We start from the raw sequence: 18,884 nt of genomic DNA on the forward strand, positions 1-18,884 counted from the left end.
CTGTAGCAGAATTCACAGAGCATTGCACCTGTATAAATGATCCTGGGTTTTCTCACCGTAAAATTGGGAGATTGGACTAGAGATGACCCTTTCGGCTCTGACAGTCTTATGATTCTATCCTAGTAAATGGCTCTTCTATTTAATGGTCCTTGACAGCACCTCAGGGGAAATAAAAATCGCACCAGGTCCTGGGTAGATTATTTCTGTACCTACATTTCTATGCCTATCTCTCTTTTCTGATGATTTATTTCTCACCGTTCTTTTGGAATAATGCTTCCATTTCTTAAGAGAGTACTTTTTTTCTAAATACGATAGTTAACATCAGTTCACCCAATGATTCTATTCTAGCCAGGCTGTAAAGGGATGTGCTAAAGATCTCCCCTCTGCATTTCCTACACAACACGAATCGTACATGAACAGCAAGCATTGATGATTACGACTTCCTACCCCTCCGAAGCTTGCTGCTGAGCTTTCTGGCCAGGGCCCGTCCATGCCTTCGGTACTGGGCCTTTGCTGGTGAGATATTAGGGTCTCTCCCCTTCCTCCTCTCTTTCGGTAGAAGAATATTTTTACACAATACACTTATTAGGACCCTTGTTCCATGAGGCTTGAAAATGGAATATTAAGAGCAAAACTAATTGCTCAGCCAGCATAGCTCAGTGGTTGAGCATCGACCTTTGAACCAGGAGGTCACGGTTTGATTCCCACGTTTCGGGATGGATCCCCACCATGGGGCATGCAGGAGAGAGCCAATCAGTGACTCTCTCTCATCATGGATGTGCCTATCTCTCTCTCCCCTTTCCTTCCTCTCTGAAATCAATAAAAAATATATTTTTTAAAAAAAGCAAAACTAATTTATAAAATACAAACCTATGCATGAAAGCATAACACATTTGAAATAATGTACTGAGTAAAAATTAACATCATTTTTCATTGCATGTGAGAATAGGCAAATACTCTTGTCATTTACCTTTACTTTTAAAAATTAAATTCATAACAATAAAATTTTTGTCTTATGGAGATACTCTTTTTTTCCCAAAGAACTTCAGCAAAGACTGTTTCAGGAAATATGGTGTCTATACTGCAGGCATAAACTGGCTCTTAAAAAATGATTAATGAAATTGTTTCCCTTTCCTAAACAACTGAATTAAATTAGAGGCACCATCAAGCTACTTGGCTGTACAGAAGTCAGTCATTAATATTGCTTTAAAAAATCCAATAGGAAACAGCTGCTTCAATGGACATGGATATATGGCCTCTGTAGAGTTGAACTTGTCTGTCCCAAACCATATTTGAAGTCATTCCAATAGCTTCGAGCAAAACAGTGGCAGGGTAACTGGCATTAAACAAGATAAAAGATACGTGTTCCTTGGCTATTATGTGAGCAACTAAGTACATTGAAATACTATAAGCCAAAAATATAATTTTCAAAAAGAACATTACGGCTGTAATAAATGTTTATGACCTTTAAGCCTTCCAAAGGCTTAGTATGGTTTAGGAAGGGAAAATGGGCATTCTTGCACTGCCTTACCTCCTTCTGAAGGCAAGGATTGCCTTGCGGTAAGAAGTCACCGTTGATCGGCTTTGGTAAAAACTTCTTGGCCCAAAATTGCTTTGCATCCACTGACATTCCACTCCCAAACATCCAACCCACTAAGGATGCTTAACACTTTCTCCCCTGTACTGAGAGAGAAACCATATTCGGCTTCAAGATAAATTCACGTATAAAGTTCTTTCCTGAGAAGCATTTCTATGGAGAGAGGTTGGGGTGACAAAGCATGACCATGTCAAGAGTCTGAAGTCAAAGGAAAAGAATGTAAACAAGGCTGGGGAGAGGAGAAGGAAATATCGAATGGTGAGGACAAACTTTATGTGCTTCCATATCCATGGCCAGGGTCCATGCTGAATTTAGAAATCCTTAAGTTTAAATTCAGAATGGCTAATGTTGGGACCTCATAGGTCGAGAAAGAGAAAGGTAAAATGCTGGATGAAATGAGACACTAGACAGAGTGCTAGAATTCAGCTTTGAACTAAAGGAAAGGCCAGCCAGATATCTCCAGAAACCTTCCGATAAGCACATTCGACTTTCTCGTAGCCAATTGTATTACTTCCTCTTCACATCCTGACCTTGAATTGCTTGAGCTCTCTTCGGCTCTGGCACTCTTTGCCTCGCCTTTCTTCTTAAAATTCTCTTCGCCTGGTTGCTGTGATACCAGGCTTTTCTGCATCTCCTCCTACCCACTGGCCAGTCCTTTTCACGCGTATTGTTGGTTCCTCTCCCTCTCCCACCTCACTCCCTGAAATACCAGAATGGGTCCCCCCTGTGGGGCATGCGGGAGGCTTTCCTCGCTCTCCAAGGGAAAACCCATCCTCTCCAAAGATAATCTTATTAATGCCAGTAGTTTTCAATCCCTCGAGCATTTTTCTCCTCTGGATATATATAGTATATCCAACTGCCTATTGGGCTTCTCTACCTATGTGTGTTGCTCAAAGTTAAGCTCATCATTTTCTCTGTCTTCAGGAGTCCCGCCTCATTCACTCCAGGGGATTCTTGCCAAGACCTACAGTGGATGCCTGGAACTTGGGTGGTACCAAACCCTATCTATATTATGTTTTTTCCTATACATACATACATACATACATATAATAAAGCTTAATTTATAAATCAGGCACAGTAAGAGATTAACAACAATAATTAATTATAAAATAGAACAATTAAACTAATATAGTATAATAAAAGTTGTGTGAATATGGTCTCTCATTCTATCTCAAAATATCCAGTTCTCTCCTGAAGTGCATCTTATGTGCATATACCTCTACCATGGAATTACCACATTTGTTCACTGAGCAACCCCAGCTTCTGTTAAAAATGACTGGTGCAGAGTAAATGCTCAATAAATATTTGTTGAATGATGAGCGTTGCTTATATTTATTGGTATATCTGTTTCTCCGCTAGATTATCAGCTTCTTTGTATCAGCAATGACTCGCCTGGAAGTATGGAACCTACACCTTTAAGTGATTGGGCCGGGTAATGTGAACGTCTTCACTTTACAATCTTTAACCTATTTCAAGTATTCAAAAATATAAAGTGAATCATTATTAAAATCTCAACAATATAATGGATAATTTTTTAGAAATTTGACTTGACTTTGCTGAACAATCAATGTTAGCAAATACATATTAATGGAGAGGGGACAATATTGATAATAACAAATGATACATAATCAGGATAATTTACTTTGGAATTGGAAAGTAGGAAGGTGCTCTTTGTATTTGCATTTTAATGTGTAAGTAACTGATGACCCGGAAATTCATGACACATTGAACAAGCCTTAAATTCAGACTGCCAAGGTCCGGCCATCTGGTTACCCTTTCTGCCCTCCACTCCTTATTTCCCACGGGGCACTGATTTCATTACCTCTTAGACTGATGCTAAGGAACAACTTCACTTTGTAGACCACAGAATTAGAATATCTCTCTGCACACCTGAAGCAAGATGTTGCTTGGTTCATGGCTTTCCAAGGAACATTTTGAAAGCTTTCTTTTCTAAGCGTTCCTGCTGGGTTAGAGAACAAAGGACCTGTTTATTTTAACAGTCAATAAAACAAGTAGTGCCCAGCTTTTAGGTCATTTAAGGCCACTTGAGACCATAAAAATCCCATCTCATCTATACTACACTAGAAATATTAAAACATTAGCAACAAAGTTGTAGAAAGCTATGACTTCGACACCAGAAGATTTTTTGTTGTTGTTAAACCTCATTAAGCAATATCTTGCATATCAGCACATAAGGTTGCATGGGTTATATCCTGTAGGAAGTTTCACTGGCTCACACTAAAAAAGTCCTGTTGTACCTGGACTCCAAAGGGAGCAGCATTATCTGCAGGCAACCTGGGCACTAACATAGGCACAGGCATGGGCCCTCTGTTCCCTGTGTTACCCTGACCAAGAGCTTTGCTGCTTCTCTCCCTCCAGGGGACCCTGATTCACTCCATGAATGTTTACTGAGAATTCCTTTTTTATCCTCAAAATGGACATGACCATTGATTTTCAGATAAGGGAAGGGAGAGACACAGAGAGAGAAACATCGATGTGAGAGAAAACATGGATCAATTGCCTCCTGCGTGCACCCTGACAGGGATCGAACCAACAACCTAGGTATGTGCCCTGACTGGGAATCAACCCATAGCCTTTGGTGAACTAGATGATTCTCCAACAACTGAGCAACACTCTCCAGGGCTTTACTGATAATTTAATAGGCAATAGGCTGATGAATACAATCCTATATGATAAAAGCCCAATATTCTAAGTATCCAGTCGTCCGTTCAACCAAAGCATAATATGCTAATGAGAAGCTAAGGCCGCTCAACCACTCACTATGATGTGCACTGACCACCAGGGGGAAGACAGTCGACCAGTCAACCAGTTGCTATGACATGCACTGACCACCCGGGGGCAGACACTCTGACCATTAGGTCAACTTGCTACTGGGGTCCAGCTGATCAGGATTGAGTGAGAAAGGCCAGACACATCCTGCCACCCCCCCCCCCCCCAGTGGTCCCTCCCCAGCTGGCCAACCTCCCGTGGTCCCTCCCCAGCCCCAATCGTGCATCTGTGGCGTCCCTCATCCTGGCCTGTGCCCTCTTGCAATCCAGGACCCCTCTGGGAATGTTGGAGAGCAAATTTCAGCCCAATCCCGCTCAATGCAGGAGCTGTGCCCTTTTTCCCATTCTCGAGCCCACTGAGGCAGCCTCCGTGTAGCTAGGTCTCAGCCTACGACTTGCCATTTAGTGTCTTTACATCATGCATTGAAAGGGCTGAAACTATTGAATGACATTTTGTATGCTTGAGTATTTATAAATTGGGGTTTCCATCTCAGAAGAGCCTATACTTAAGCAAAGGTGGTAATCACGTGAAAAAAAAAAGTAGTGGTGACGAGAGTTAAGTACCCTGGTGACTCGAACCAACTGTAGTGCTTGAAGTGGTTACCTCTTTTCAGTGACTTCATTACTTTCTTTTAAGTATGAGGATATTGACACCGTTTCTTTCCCGTCCCCTGCTGTGCAAATGAAGCAATGGTCTCCGGGAGCTAAAAGGATCAGACTGTTTCCTTCCCACCACAGCCGGTACATACTCAAAATGCAAACCTGCCTGGGTTTTTCCAAGGAGGAGAATTTTTTTCATGATCAAGCTGGAGTCATCTATTCTTTAGTGGAAATGACCTCTGTATTCATGGGCTGATAACGGAGCAGTGTCATATGACTTGATGTATTTTGGGGGATCAGAAAAATTTGTCATAGGTCTTTGCTAAAGATTAGGGCAATCAGAAACCTATGCTCTCTGATCTTCAAAGGAAACTATAAATAATGACTGCCAGGTAACCGGTTTAAGCAGCAGAAAGCCAGACGTAGCATGCTTCAGCTAAATGAACCCCACTTGATGTTTTCCAAAATCCAGGAAAATAAAACCTTAAAAATGGCTTTTATTTTTTAAAAGAAATGTAAAGGTGCTTATGTCTTCCTTAAACCAGACTCAAGGTAGTATCACTTACTTCCAGAAAACAAAAGACAGAAGCTAATCATACATTTTTTTAATTTTGTATGATATTAGAGAATAAGCACAGTTTTGCCTGTGTCATTTATGTGATTAATAATAGCAGCTTCCATGTACTGTGTGCCTACTAAGTGCCTGGCATTGTATGAAGTGCTATATACAATATGGTAGAATGATTATGTGTACATGATTGGGAGTCAGACTGACTGAGTTTAAATGCTGACCATTTACTGTCTGTGTGACCCTGAAAAAATTACTAAGCCTCTCTATGCCTGTTTGTTCATTTGAAAAAAATGGGGTAATAATAGTATTGACTTTATAGGATTGTTTGAGGATTAAATGGGTAGCATACTATAAGCACGCTATATTAGCAATTATTATCTCTTTTAAGGCACGTAAATAATTTAATGAGTGCCTCATTTTCCCCTCCACTTTGTAAGTGGGAATATGAGGTCCAACACTTTAGGTTATTTGACCAAGGTTAATGACCTAGGTCATACTCAGCCCTGTTAAAATCTTAAGTCCTATACTGTTAACAACTTTTGTCTACTATATTGCCAAATATACCAGAGAACCTCAAATCCGTTTTGGACTTGGGCAGAATACAAATAAATAAGTTATATATGCCAGAAATTAGCCATATTTTCCTATAAAGAGCCATTGTGTTGCCATCACAGTTGCCAAATTTACTTCTAATAGGCTCTTTTGAGATTCTATCCTGTGAGCATTACCAGTTCATAGCCTCAATCATTCATAGGAAGAAATAAAAAAAAAAAGTTATGTGCATTTTGAAACCTAGAAATTAAACAACAAAGACACTGAGAATATCTCTCTCCTTCTTTCTTGGTAGGTGCACATAATTCATGTCCGCAAGAGATGTTTTTAGTACTATAAATTCATACATGCTCTACAGTTGGGTTTTGCAATTAAAAGTTGAGTTTATGAGATCAAAACTAAATCTATGTGATTAGTTTTGAATTGGGGCCATTTAATGGAGGTCAAGACTATGTCTTTGACTACTTAGTACAATGCTAGGTATGCTGACCAAGCACAGAACATAATAAATAATAACCACAGTAAATGTGCTAGGGAACTGATATAGAAATCCCCTGGATTGATGAATATCATATGCTACACTATATTACTCCATTCCAATGGAAATTACAATTTGCTTACAAAGATATTTTTAACTTCAGTCTTTTTTTAAAAAAAAAATCTCTTAATTATTTCTATGTGTTTCCCAAGTTTGTTTTTCTTGTTTAAACATGGTATTCCTTTGAGAGGAAGTTAAAAGATTTAGCTTTGCCTGGCAGCTTGCCAAGCAGTAAAACCACTATCATCAATTTTCTTTTCAAGAAAAAAAATGACGCTCAGACTGGTCGACTTCAATTCCCAGTCTGACCTCAGTTTTAATGAGATTCTCACATGATGCCATATGGAGCAGGGTCAATACCAGGAAGGGATTTTTTATGGGTGACAAGGGTAAAAATTAAACCATTTATATGTGGTGATAACCAAACAAGGAGGAAAAATAAGTTTAAAATCAAAACAAATGGATTATTTAAGGGCATGTCTCCATAGAGTGGAGGACTGTGGCCCCTTTCACAATGTGTCAAGGAAAAAAGAAATAGTCCATGTCTTTCTCCCACTCCCAAATACATGCATTTGAGGAGTTTGAGAACTATTTGGGGAAAATATTAAGAAACAACTCAAATAGTTGCCTCATTTTTCATCAACTTTTTAAAAATAATTTTTTTTTTTAATTGATTTCAGGGTTGAAGGGAGAGGAAGAGATAGAAACATCAATGATGAGAGGGAATCATTGATTGGCTGCCTCCTGCACACTCCCTACTGGGGACCAAGCCCACAACCCAGGCATGTGCCCTTGACCAGAATCGAACCCGGAACCCTTGAGTCCATAGGCTAATGCTCTATACACTGAGCCAAACTGGCTAGGAATTCCTAAACTTTTTTTTTTTTTTATGGTTGACACATCCCTTCAGGAATTTGCTGAAAATATGAATCTTCTGCTTATAAAAATACATGAGCACCAATTTTTCACATAATTTCAGGAGGCTGAAGAGACTCCTTGAAAACCATCTATCGACCCAGGAACCGAGATTGAGAACCACACGAGTCTCAGGAGCATTTCTTAAAAATATTTTTTTATTGATTTCAGAGAGGGAGAGAAACATCAATGACAACAGAGAATCACTGATCGCCTGCCACCTGTACCTCCCACATCAGGGATCAAGCTCACAACCCAGGCATGTGCCCTGACCGGGAATCAGAACAGTGACCTCCTGGTTCATAGGTGGAAGCTCAACCACTGAGCCACGCCCAGCTGGGTCAGGAGCATTCTTTATGCTTTCTAGGTTGCAGCTCAGAGGGCTGGTCACATTAAATCAGCAGTCCAACTGCAATAGCACTGTTACCAATACTAACCTCTTTATATAGTTTTATAGATTTCTAAGTGCTTTCTCATATGAGTTATTTTATGATACATCAGCCCAGAAGTAGACATGTAGGTACTCAGCTAGACACATGAGGTAAGAAAAAGGACAGTAATGAATACCTAATCTGTACCGTGTTGCTTACCAATGTCTGACATTCCATTAGAATCAGATTTTGTATAAATAAAAACGTTCCCTCATGAAACATAAATATCCTTGGCTGGTGAACACTGAATGGCTCAGCTGTTAATACATTCGAATGGATATTTATTAGATTCTTTCCAACGAAAAACAAAATACCTGGATTTTGAAGGAGATAAACAACCTTGAAAAAAATTCATAAATACAGTCCAGTGATTACCAGAGGGAAATGGGGTTGGGGAGTTAAAAGAGGGCAAAGGGCGGATAAATGGTGATGGAAGGAGACTTGACTTTGGGTCATACACTACAATCTATGGATGATGTATTGTAGAATTGCACACTTAACACGTATATAACTTTACTAACTATTGTCACCCCCATAAATTCAATAAAAAAATTTTTTAAAAAGAAAGACACCTTGATCAACAGTTCTCAACGTTTTGCCTGAGAACCCTGCTTAGGTACAAGATCTTCCCTATGCCAATTACATATCTGTCTGAGCCTGGATTTTCTCCACATACTCCAACCAAAACAACATATTGCAACAGATTGGATGCAGAACTCATATGAGAATCCAGTTGCCTTCTATTAAGCCAGGCATCAGGAGACTTACAAAGCTGGAAACAATGCCACACTTTTTTTGTTTGTTTGTTTGTTTGTTTGTTTGTAATTTTGGAAAGCAGAGTTAACTTGAATTGCATTTTTTGTTTTAAATAAATTTACAAATGTATTAAGATTCTGTTTTAATTTCTAACTATCAATAGATATGACCCACATAAACAAAGGCTCTGTAGAGTCCTCCCAAATTGTGTTTTTAAAGGGGCCAAGAGACCAAAACGCTTGAGAACTTGGTAAGTCCCAAAAGACACCAAGTGTAGGTGTGGGAGGGGCATGAATGAAGGGGTCAAAGGACTGCTAAGGACCCTGGGTGTCGTGTCTTGGGGACGGGGTCCCTGAATGGAACACAGTAAGAGGAGGTGCAGTCCAGTCTCCTTCCATTTTGTGTGCGGTATGTCCCAAAAACAACCCTATGCCAGCCACACGTCTAGAAAAGATCTCAAGAAAGAAGCGAATACATTTTAGAATCCTAAAACTAGAGAAAGACGGCCACGGGTTATTGAATGAAGAACACAGAAATTGCTCCTGAGAGTGGAAAATATTTTGGGAATTCTGAGTTTTTATTGTTGTTTGGGGGTGGGGGTGGTTCTTTCCCAGATGAAACAAGATTTAATTACTGGGTTTTGTACTGTTTGCTGACACATTCTTTAACCTTTTGGAATACCATTTCCTGGGACAAGTTGGTAGGGAAGCAATTTTCAACCTGTGTGCCCTGGCACACGCAAAGAACATATTGGCATGCTACAAGAATTTTTAAACCATGCAGTATCTATTCAGTCAGGGACACTGACCTCTCTTCCCTTAAACTCTTGGTCGGCAAACTGTGGCTCGCGAGCCACATGCCGTTCTTTGGCCCTTTGAATGTGGCTCTTCCACAAAATACTACGACCTGGGGAGTCTATTTTGAAGTAGTGGCATTAGAAGAAGATTAAGTTTAAAAAATGTGGCTCTCAAAAGAAATTTCAATCGTAGTACTGTTGATATTTGGCTCTGTTGACTAATGAGTTTGCCGACCACTGCCTTAGACTGTCAAAAATAAAAAAAATGACAACAGCCAACACGATAGCCATCCGATGCAAATGGGTCAAATTATACCTTTTTGTTTTTGGTCAGATCAGCAAAAAAATGTATTTTTTGGTATGCTGCAGAACTTCAGTAATTATGTGTGCCACGAGATAAAAAAGGTTGAAAATCGCTGGGGTAGGGGCTAGAGAAGAAGGACCTTCAAAAAGTGTCTTAATTTAACATTTACCTGTGATTCACTAAGCATTGCACTAACAAAGCATGCCATGTATCAGGAAAACAGTCTTGAATTTAGAATGAGAAAAAAACTGTTTCAAATAATTTAGCTGCTCCATCATTTGGGGTAATCTCTCTGAGCCTCATTTTCTTTTATCTATAAAATGTGGATACTAGTATTTATCTCAAAAAGTTGTTAGGGATTAAAGAGTGACCCTATGTCATTAGGACAGCGTAGTGCATGGTAGGTCTCCAGTGCATCAACGGGGAGAAGAGGTGCAAGAGCCCGGGATAAATCCAGGAAGGGAGGTGGGGAGCGGAGACAAACTCTTTAAAAATACCTGTCGGGAGGTCACCACTACACGTGCAAATAGAAAGTGCAAAGGAGGTCCCAGGTAAGAAGGGGTCACACTTGGATGGGATCCCGGGCATTTGTTTAGGGAAATTAGGAGATATCGGATGAACCCCGCAAGCTTATGACTTCACCTCCAGCCCAGCATCACCGCCCGCCCCCCGCGGGGTCCACGCCGGACGGAAAGGCTCCGCCCTCCAGCCCGCGCCCGACCGACCGACCGGGGCCCGACCGACCGGGGCACCGCGAGCGCGGGGTGCAGCCCCAGCTCCCCGCGGCCGTGCGGCCCGCTAACCCGCGCCCCGAGCCCCGCGCGACCCCGAGCGAGGCGCAGGGGGAGGAAAGCGCAAACTCCCAAGTTCCCAGCCTCCGACCCTCTTCCCCGCCCCACCCCCCTACTCTCTCCTTGTCCGCCGTCCGCCTCAGTCCCCCCACTGGCTTCCCAGCCCCCCAGCGCGGGCAGCACGGGGCCGGGACTGCCCGCCGCTCCGCTCCGCTCCGCAGCCGGCCCCACGCGGGACCCCGGGGGAGCCGCGGCCGGCGTTCGCGCGCTCGGCCATCGATTGGCGCCGCCTGGCTCCCGGCTGCAGCCGCGGGGAAGCCCGCCCGGAACTGTGGGGGGGCGGGGCCGGGCGGCTCGCGGGGCGGGCGCCCAGGCAGGCGGGCCGGGGATCGCCGATCGCACGGATGCGCGCGGCGGCGGCGGCGGCGGCGGCGGCTCGCGTTCCGTCTGGCGGGTGGCGGTGCCAGCCTGGGAGGCGCGAGGCCCGAGCCGCGCGCCCGCCGCCCCCTCGCCTGGCGCCCGCGCGCGCTGCCCGCCTCGGCCCCGCGGAGGGCCGCCCGCCGTAGGGCTGGTTCTCTCGCCGCCGCCGCCGCCGCCGCCGCCGCCGCCGGGGTGGGAGCGGGGCAGCGGCGGAGGGAGGGACGGACGGAGGGAGGGAGCGCGGCGGCGGCGGCCCCTCCCCGCCTCCTCCCGCCGCGGGGAGCGCAGGGAGCAGCCGGGGGCTCGGCGGCGGCGTCTGGCCCCGGCTCCTCCTCCTCCCGCGTCCCCTCCTCCTCCTCCATCTCCTCGCTCCCTCCATCTGCCGCGGGGATGGCCCGCCGCCGGAGCACAAAAGAGTCTCGGCCGCGGGGGAGGTGTGCGTGGCTCCTGCTGCTCCTCGCCGGGGTGTCCGGTGAGTGTCCGCGCCCCGCGCCCGCCGGCCCCAGGCCTCCGGGACGGGCTCCTCTCCGGGGAGCCGGGGGAGGCTCCGGGGCCGGCGGGACAAAGACCCGGCCAGGGGGGCAGAGGCGTGGGCGGGGGTGGCCCCGCACGGAGACGCCTCCACCCACTCGCCCTGCGCCCCCCTCACCCCCAGACCCTCGGGCGGCTGGAGAGGGGCCTGGGGGTCCCGGCCCGGAGCCCCGATGGAGCCGGGGAGGTGGCGGGCGGACTTCCCGACCTGGGCTGGAGGGCCCCTTGCACAATCCACACACACACACTCTCACACATACACACACACACACACACACACTAACACACACACACTCACACACTAACACACACACTCACACACTCATACACACACACACACTAACACACACACTCACACTAACACACTCATACACACACTCACACACACATACACACACTCTCACACTAACTCACACACACACACACACACACACACACACGCACACACTCACACTAACACACACACACACACACTCACACACGATGTCTGACTGTGAACAGCAGGGGAAGTCGCCCCGCCGCTGGCAGGATGCCCCTGCAGCCCCGGGACCCCTCCCCGGGCTTAGGGAGTTCTCTTCCCGGGAAATGCCCGCTGCTCCGGCCCCACCGCCCCCTCCGCGGGAAAGCAAGCCCCCCGCGTTCCCCCCAGCGCTGCCTGCGGGGCCCTGCCTGCTCCTGCCCCCGGGTCCTTTCCTGCTCCTGCCCCTGGAGCCACGCGGGAGACGGCCGGGACAGAGTTCCCAGCCCCTGCCTCAGTTTCCCCCTCTCCGGGACCGCGTATCTGCTCGTACTCCGGGCTCCTTTGCCCCTTTATCCATCGCGGTGCGCTTCTATGGTCACTGTGTCTTTATTCCAATCTGAGGATTGCGGGTTTTGTACTCCCTGGAGGCTCCGAGGAGGCAGGAGGCCATGTGGGGTGAGAACCAAGCTGCAGATTGCTTGTTGGGGTCGGACCCGGGCGGAGGAATTCATTGGAAAGAACATGCATTGCTTGAGAATCTTAAGTTCCACCACGGGCTTCACCGGGTGGAGTGTCTCCGTTAAGCATGTTGGTCACACGGGTGCTTTCAGAGAACACAGTTCATTCATTAACCTGGACTTTTTGGGGAGGAGCGGGGCATGGTTTCTTGAGAAGGAAATGGTTAGAAAGTTACCATCCCGCAGTGAAATGTTACCATTTAAGAGTCTGAGCCATTGGCCACACACACACACACACACACACACACACACACACACACGTCACACGGATGGCGGTGGTGATGGAGTTCCATCCACATGTCATTCCTGGGCCAGTATTCACTCCTTTGAAAGCGCTGGCCTGTGGGGTGGTCACTTTGGGAACCCGGGGATTTGCACGGGAAGAGTTGAATGCACTTACACTGATATTGACAGCCAAAGACATGGTTTCCCGGCGTGATGCAGAATGTATTGCTGCCTGACTCGATTCACAGGTTATTTTTGTTTGGGGAGGGGAGAGGTTGGGTCCACCGCTGACGTGTTCATTGCTGTGTGTGCCTGTGTGTGACCAGAAAAACCCCAGGGCGTGCCTTTTGCTTGTGAGTTGCAACTAGCGGCTCTGAGCTCTCTCCTTGCCTGATGACTTGTGGGGGTGAGTCCACACCAGAGATCAATAAGCTATTATGTTGTTCTTTCTGGCCTGAAGGTGGTGTATATAGTTCTGCCCTCGGTTTGGTGTAGGAGAGAGAAGAAAGTGAGAGGGATCTTTCATCTAAGGTGATTAGGAGTGTCCAGCTTTATCCTCTGCTATAATCAGACTTGAAATGTAGTGGTGTCTGATTCGAGTGGATAAACAAACAGGCTCTTCGGCTCTCCTCTCATTAAAACCTATGTCGTTAGTGTTTGAACTACAAGTCTTTGTGACTCCAGGCGTAAGAGGCTGCCAACCCCATAATTTGCCTCGGTGCATTCTTTTGTGCACAGCGCAACTTTCTGGTAGGTGCTGATCAAAGATTGATGTCTTTGGAATTGGTGTTTAGTGGAGGAAGTGTGAGGGGGCAAAGACAGAAACTTTCTTTTTATGAAACTAGCAAGGGATCATGCCAAGGGTTGATGTCTCAAGCCACAGCAAGTTTCAAAGTAAATGAAACAAAGGAGGTGGTGAGCCAGGCGGAATATTAAAACTGTGTGAGCAGAGATTAAAGAAACCTTTTACCCCGCAACTGGGGACATCCTCTTTATAACACAGCTTTTGTCCTCCCCTGTCTCTTCCACCAGATGTGAGTTTATATAGAGAGAAAAGCTGCAGCGGTAGTATTGGGTGGGGTGTGTTGAACTTGCATATGCACTAGCTGTAATGAGTAGTGGATTCATCCTGAGAAATGCTATTAAATATTAGCTATATATACTATTAAATACAAATAAATATTAGCTATAATTTATAAAAACGGTCCCTTAGACATCAAAGAGTGTTGTGTGTGTGTGTGTGTGTGTGTGTGTTTTAAGTGGCTTCAAAAATAGTAAGATCTGTTAAAACAACCAAGTGTTCTGAGTAACTCTTAACATAGACCCAGTAAGGAAAAGCAGGTTGATTGGTCAGTAGTTAGGCAATTTCAATACCAACTCTTCAGAGTGATTACCTGTTAACTACACTATTAAATGGCTACAAATTACACCTTGAATCTTTGAAACAGTTTGTGTGTGTGTGTGTGTGTGTGTGTGTGTGTGTAATCTCTTTATTTTGATGTTTAGTCTCTTCCCATGGCCATTTTAATGGACTAGGTGACTATTAAATGTGACCATTTTAGTGGAATAATGTGACCATTATACTCCAATTTACTTTTCTGAATACCAAAGTCTAATTTGAAACTCTAAATTGTGATATGTTCTCTAGAAGTAGTTGTTCAAGGACCAATAATTATCTCTCAGGAGCTGCTGCTTTGAATGCTCCTGAGAGGTAGTGGAGAGTGAAGGTTCATTTGGGAGTTTGAAGGCTGAAACATCAGTGGGGCAACCGTGAGCTTTGCCTGGCGTTGTTTTAGGCCTGCTGAAAAGGAAGAATGTGCTGCTTCATTATTCACAGAGGGAAGTCTGGCTTTTATAAATGTATGGAGGTTTTCAGAACTGTCTCCTAGGCCCGTGGTCGGCAAACTGCGGCTCGCGAGCCACATGCCGCTCTTTGGCCCCTTGAGTGTGGCTCTTCCACAAAATACCATGGCCTGGGGGAGTCTATTTTGAAGAAGTGGCGTTAGAAGAAGTTTAAGTTGTAAAAATTTGGCTCTCCAAAGAAATTTCAATCGTTGTACTGTTGATATTTGGCTCTGTTGACTAATGAGTTTGCCTAGTCAATAGAAGATTTTCTTTAGCAGAGCAATCATTTGGTAAGTGTTAACAGTTTCGTCGCTTTATCCTTTTCCACTTTTGTTTTGTCTCCCACATCAGTATATTCTCACTTTCCCCCCCCAAAATACATATTCTGTTACCCCCAGTATACGGAACAAAGGTCATGAAATAACACCTTTACTACTTGCGATGTACCCTGACACTTTATATTCTGTGACTGTTCCTTCTCTCACTCTTCCTTTCCTGGTGTGGGCTGACTAAATGATTTGGGGCCCACTGATAGATTAAAATGCATAACTGCAATTTGAAAAACACTGCCCTAGATGAAGCCTTAACATGTAATTTAAAATGTTGGTTGTACTTGTGTATCCTTTACAATAGCCTTGGAGATGCTTAGTGTTGGTTCCTTGGTGCCAGAGTATTTGGTGGCAGTAAGAACTCTTCCTGGCATACACTGACTGGCCTGTGATAAAGTCTTCAAGCTGCATTTCAGCTTATTATCGTCAAAAGTCTTTGCTGTACACAGTACTATTCTAGATGTTGTGTACCACAAAATATTTCTTTTTATTCTTGCATTTGATATCTAATGGGTAAATCTTTTCCCATGAATTTTATGGACCATTCTGTAGCATTATATATTTTTTTTCAGTTTAAGGATAGACTAACAGTTCCAAAGTTAGAAAGATTGTAGGAATAACTGGAACATGAGAAAGAAAAACCTAAACCAGATTCCAATTCTTTTAAAAAAAGAGTCAAGCTTGATTATGTAAAATATGTTGAATAAAACTGAATTGCTCAGCATAAATTCTGCCTTGGGTTTATAATCTAAGTTATATCTATGGCCTAGGGAGAATATGAAAGTATGCAGCACATTCTACAAAATCTAGGTGGCTATGGGGCAGAAATTTTAAGTGACCACTTTCAGAGAGGTAACTGTGTCCCAGGAAGAGTATGGAGGAGATTTGGGTGAAGTATGGTAAATGATTTAGAAGGTACCTAGAAAGTAAAATCTCAAAAGAAACCATAAAAGTAATGTCAGGCTGAAAAGTGAGCACCAGTTAAAAAAAAAATGTTTAGAAAGAAAAGACTGACTTTTGTGATTAGAATAGTTAAAACTTATCAATAAAATAAGGGAACACAGACCTCTGTGTGTTTTTGATCTGAGGTATTTTCGTGGTTGGGGTTTGTTTTGTTTTACATTTTATAAATGCTATTACAGTCTAAAGAACAAAAGATAAAAAAGGAGGTAAACATTTAATATAGATGAGATTTATATAAATTTAAACAATTAGAAAGTGTTTTATTTCAGAATTTTAGAATGAGTATTAATCCTGTGCTTGCTGCAGATCTTTCTAGGTAAATGAAGGTTGTTCGAAACTTAGGAATCAAAGTTGAGTTAATCATCTCCAGTTTCTAAGGTCACCTTTTCCTCCTGTTCCTCCTCTCTTTCTCCTCACCACCTGCCCCGTGCCTCTTTTTGGGAGGGGTGAGAAATAGGATGTACACTACTTATTACCGTTTTCTAAGTTATAGGATTAGATCCTGCAGACACAAGTCGCAAATACAAACCGTTCAGATGCATGTCATCAGTCTTTTTATGTGGATGCCAACAACAGTGTGTGTGTGTGTGTGTAAGTTTATAACCTTAAATTCAGATACGGTGCTTGGTCTTTATTCACTGTCAGTTATTCTTCATTAGGTCTCACTTAGCAATCCTATATTTGAGGGTTTGGTTTTTGTTTTGTTTTTTTTTTTTTTGCACTATTTTTTCAATAGAAGAGAAAATTGAGGCTTAACTAAGATCAAATCACTAGGAGGTAGTGGAGCCAAAATTGCAACCTAATCCTGTCTGGTTCTTCCCTCATTCATTCATTTAGCAAATACTCGTTGAGCACATATTATGTCTGGCACAACCTAATGGGCATGGTTTCTGCCCTCATACACTCACAGGCTAGTGAGTAAGTTGTAATAAGCTCTGTAACAGAAACAAGGGGCAGCAATAGAGAATAACAGACACAGGATAATTAGAGGAAGGCTTATTTGCCAAGGAGACATAAGACCTAAAGGATAACTAACCATGTTATGGTTGGAATAAGAGAGCTTTTTTGCTCACGGGAAACACATGGGGAAGCCCCAGAATCACGAAAGAGTTGGCGCATAACAGCTGGCATGTTGCAGGTAAATGAATAAAGTCATTGTAGCTGGGGCACAGTGGTCATAGGGAGAGGGACATATAACGTTGGGATCTTAGGCAGGAAGAAGGGTCTTGAAAAACCATGGGAAAGAGTTTGGGTTTAAGTGCAATTAATAAAGAAGTTTAAGTGACACAATGTGACTCATGTTTTGAAAACAGTCACTTTCACCAGGGTGTGGAGGATATTCTGAAGTAGGCAAGAGTAGAGATAGGATGGTTAGGTTTTGGCTGTAGTCCAGGTGAGAGACGCAGGAGCTTGGACCAAGGTAGTAATAGGGGAGACAGAAGAGTACGGAATGCCCCTTTGGTAGGGATGCAAAGGATACTTTCTCTCTCGTCACAGAGGGGAAGGAGTTCATATTGGTGAACGTAGGTCCGTAGATTTTGGAGTGGGAAGATGGCATGACATGAGATCTGAGTAACACGACATGAGATCATCAGGAAAGAGTGAAGAGGAGGCATGAGAGATCGGGCGTGATTTCTGTTGCCACATTTCGGGAGAACAGCTCAGGCCCTTAGGAAGTTAAGCTTCTATTTAATCTGACAAGGAGAAGCCGGAGAACACTCGGTGCGAGAAGGGCACCGCGATGAATAGTTGTACAGCATGTGACAAGAAGGGTGAGGGTTTAAGTTACAAAGGGAGAGACATAGGTTCTCTCTGGAGAGCTCAGTTCTAAGGACTGCCATTTTTTGTTAGTGAAATAAGTACAGGACATAACTTTACTGTATTTCAAGAGTGTTCAATAGTGCTTCGGGCAGGGGGTAAAGGGTGGGACAAAAGAGATGGTAAGGACGTTTTGTCCAAGTTAAATGCCTGGTTCAAAGTGATCAATTAAAGATTTATGTCTCAGAAGAGTCAAGAATGCATTGGTGGATTGGAGAACTTCAGAAATTTTGGAAAAATAAAAGTGACCTTTTACCTTTTCCTCTTGGATTGTATAGCTTATTTATAGAATATATCACTTTAGACAGTCCTGAAACTTTAAAATAAGTGAAGTTGACAAAACAGTTTTCTAAAGTGTTTGATGATTCACTGCCCTGTTGGTTTGGTGAAGAAATGAAACTGCTTTACACTCAGTTTCTGACCATTGAATGAGAGTAACTTGATACCTACCTTTAATTCACTTACATTTCAGTTTTTTTAAAAAAAGGGAAAGTGGTACTAATCCTTCACTATTGAAATTAAATGTAGCATAGCAATATATTTAGTGATTGGAATTTGCCTTTCAAATAAAAGGTAAGTTCTTAATTGACTTAATTTCATTGATTGTTAAAGCATCATTTAGGTTTTACGTTAGTGAATTAGAGTAGAGAAAAGATGAATCTTTGTATCTGGTATATTATGAAATAGAATTCAATTTCTTGACATTATAATTGCTTGTTCTAGTAACACTAAAACCTTTTACCAAGAGTTAGAATACAGAACTCCTTTACAAAAAAAAAAAAATGCCTGGCTACCCTGGCTGGTGTGTCTCAGTGGTTGGAGAGTCAGCTCTGAGCACGGAAGGGTCAGGTGTTCAATTCCAGGTCAATTCCAGATTCCATGTTGTAACTAAACTTTTACAACAACAACAAGTGTTTTGTTTTGTTTTTGGGGTTACAGGTTCAATCCCCGGCCGCACTCAGTGTGGGAGGCAACCAATCGATGTGTCTCTCTCACATCGATGTTTCTCTCCCCCAACTTCCACTCTCCAAAATAGTGAGGGGGGAAAATCCTCTGGTGAGGATTAACAAAACAAACAAACAGAAATGCTTGGCTTAAATCCTCAAAATAACTGTGGTTCTGAGAAGGAATATAC

General features: G+C 43.6%; 1 protein-coding gene across 2 annotated transcripts in view; it reads left to right on the forward strand.

Annotated features, from left to right (window-relative positions):
- The first annotated feature begins 11,288 nt into the window (after positions 1-11,288).
- LRP12 (LDL receptor related protein 12) overlaps positions 11,289-18,884 on the forward strand; it is a 39,568-nt gene continuing 31,972 nt past the window's right edge. Inside the window, exon 1 of one of the 2 annotated variants that reach the window (XM_084864552.1) lies at positions 11,289-11,532. In XM_084864552.1, coding sequence (XP_084720678.1) covers positions 11,451-11,532 — 82 coding nt within the window. In that variant the 5' untranslated portion in view covers positions 11,289-11,450. The remainder of the gene's footprint in view (positions 11,533-18,884) is intronic. The other variant, XM_084864551.1, reaches the window with a different exon arrangement.

This window comes from Pipistrellus hanaki (assembly GCF_964339955.1).
Source record: "Pipistrellus hanaki genome assembly, chromosome: 17".
Lineage (NCBI taxonomy): Eukaryota > Metazoa > Chordata > Mammalia > Chiroptera > Vespertilionidae > Pipistrellus > Pipistrellus hanaki.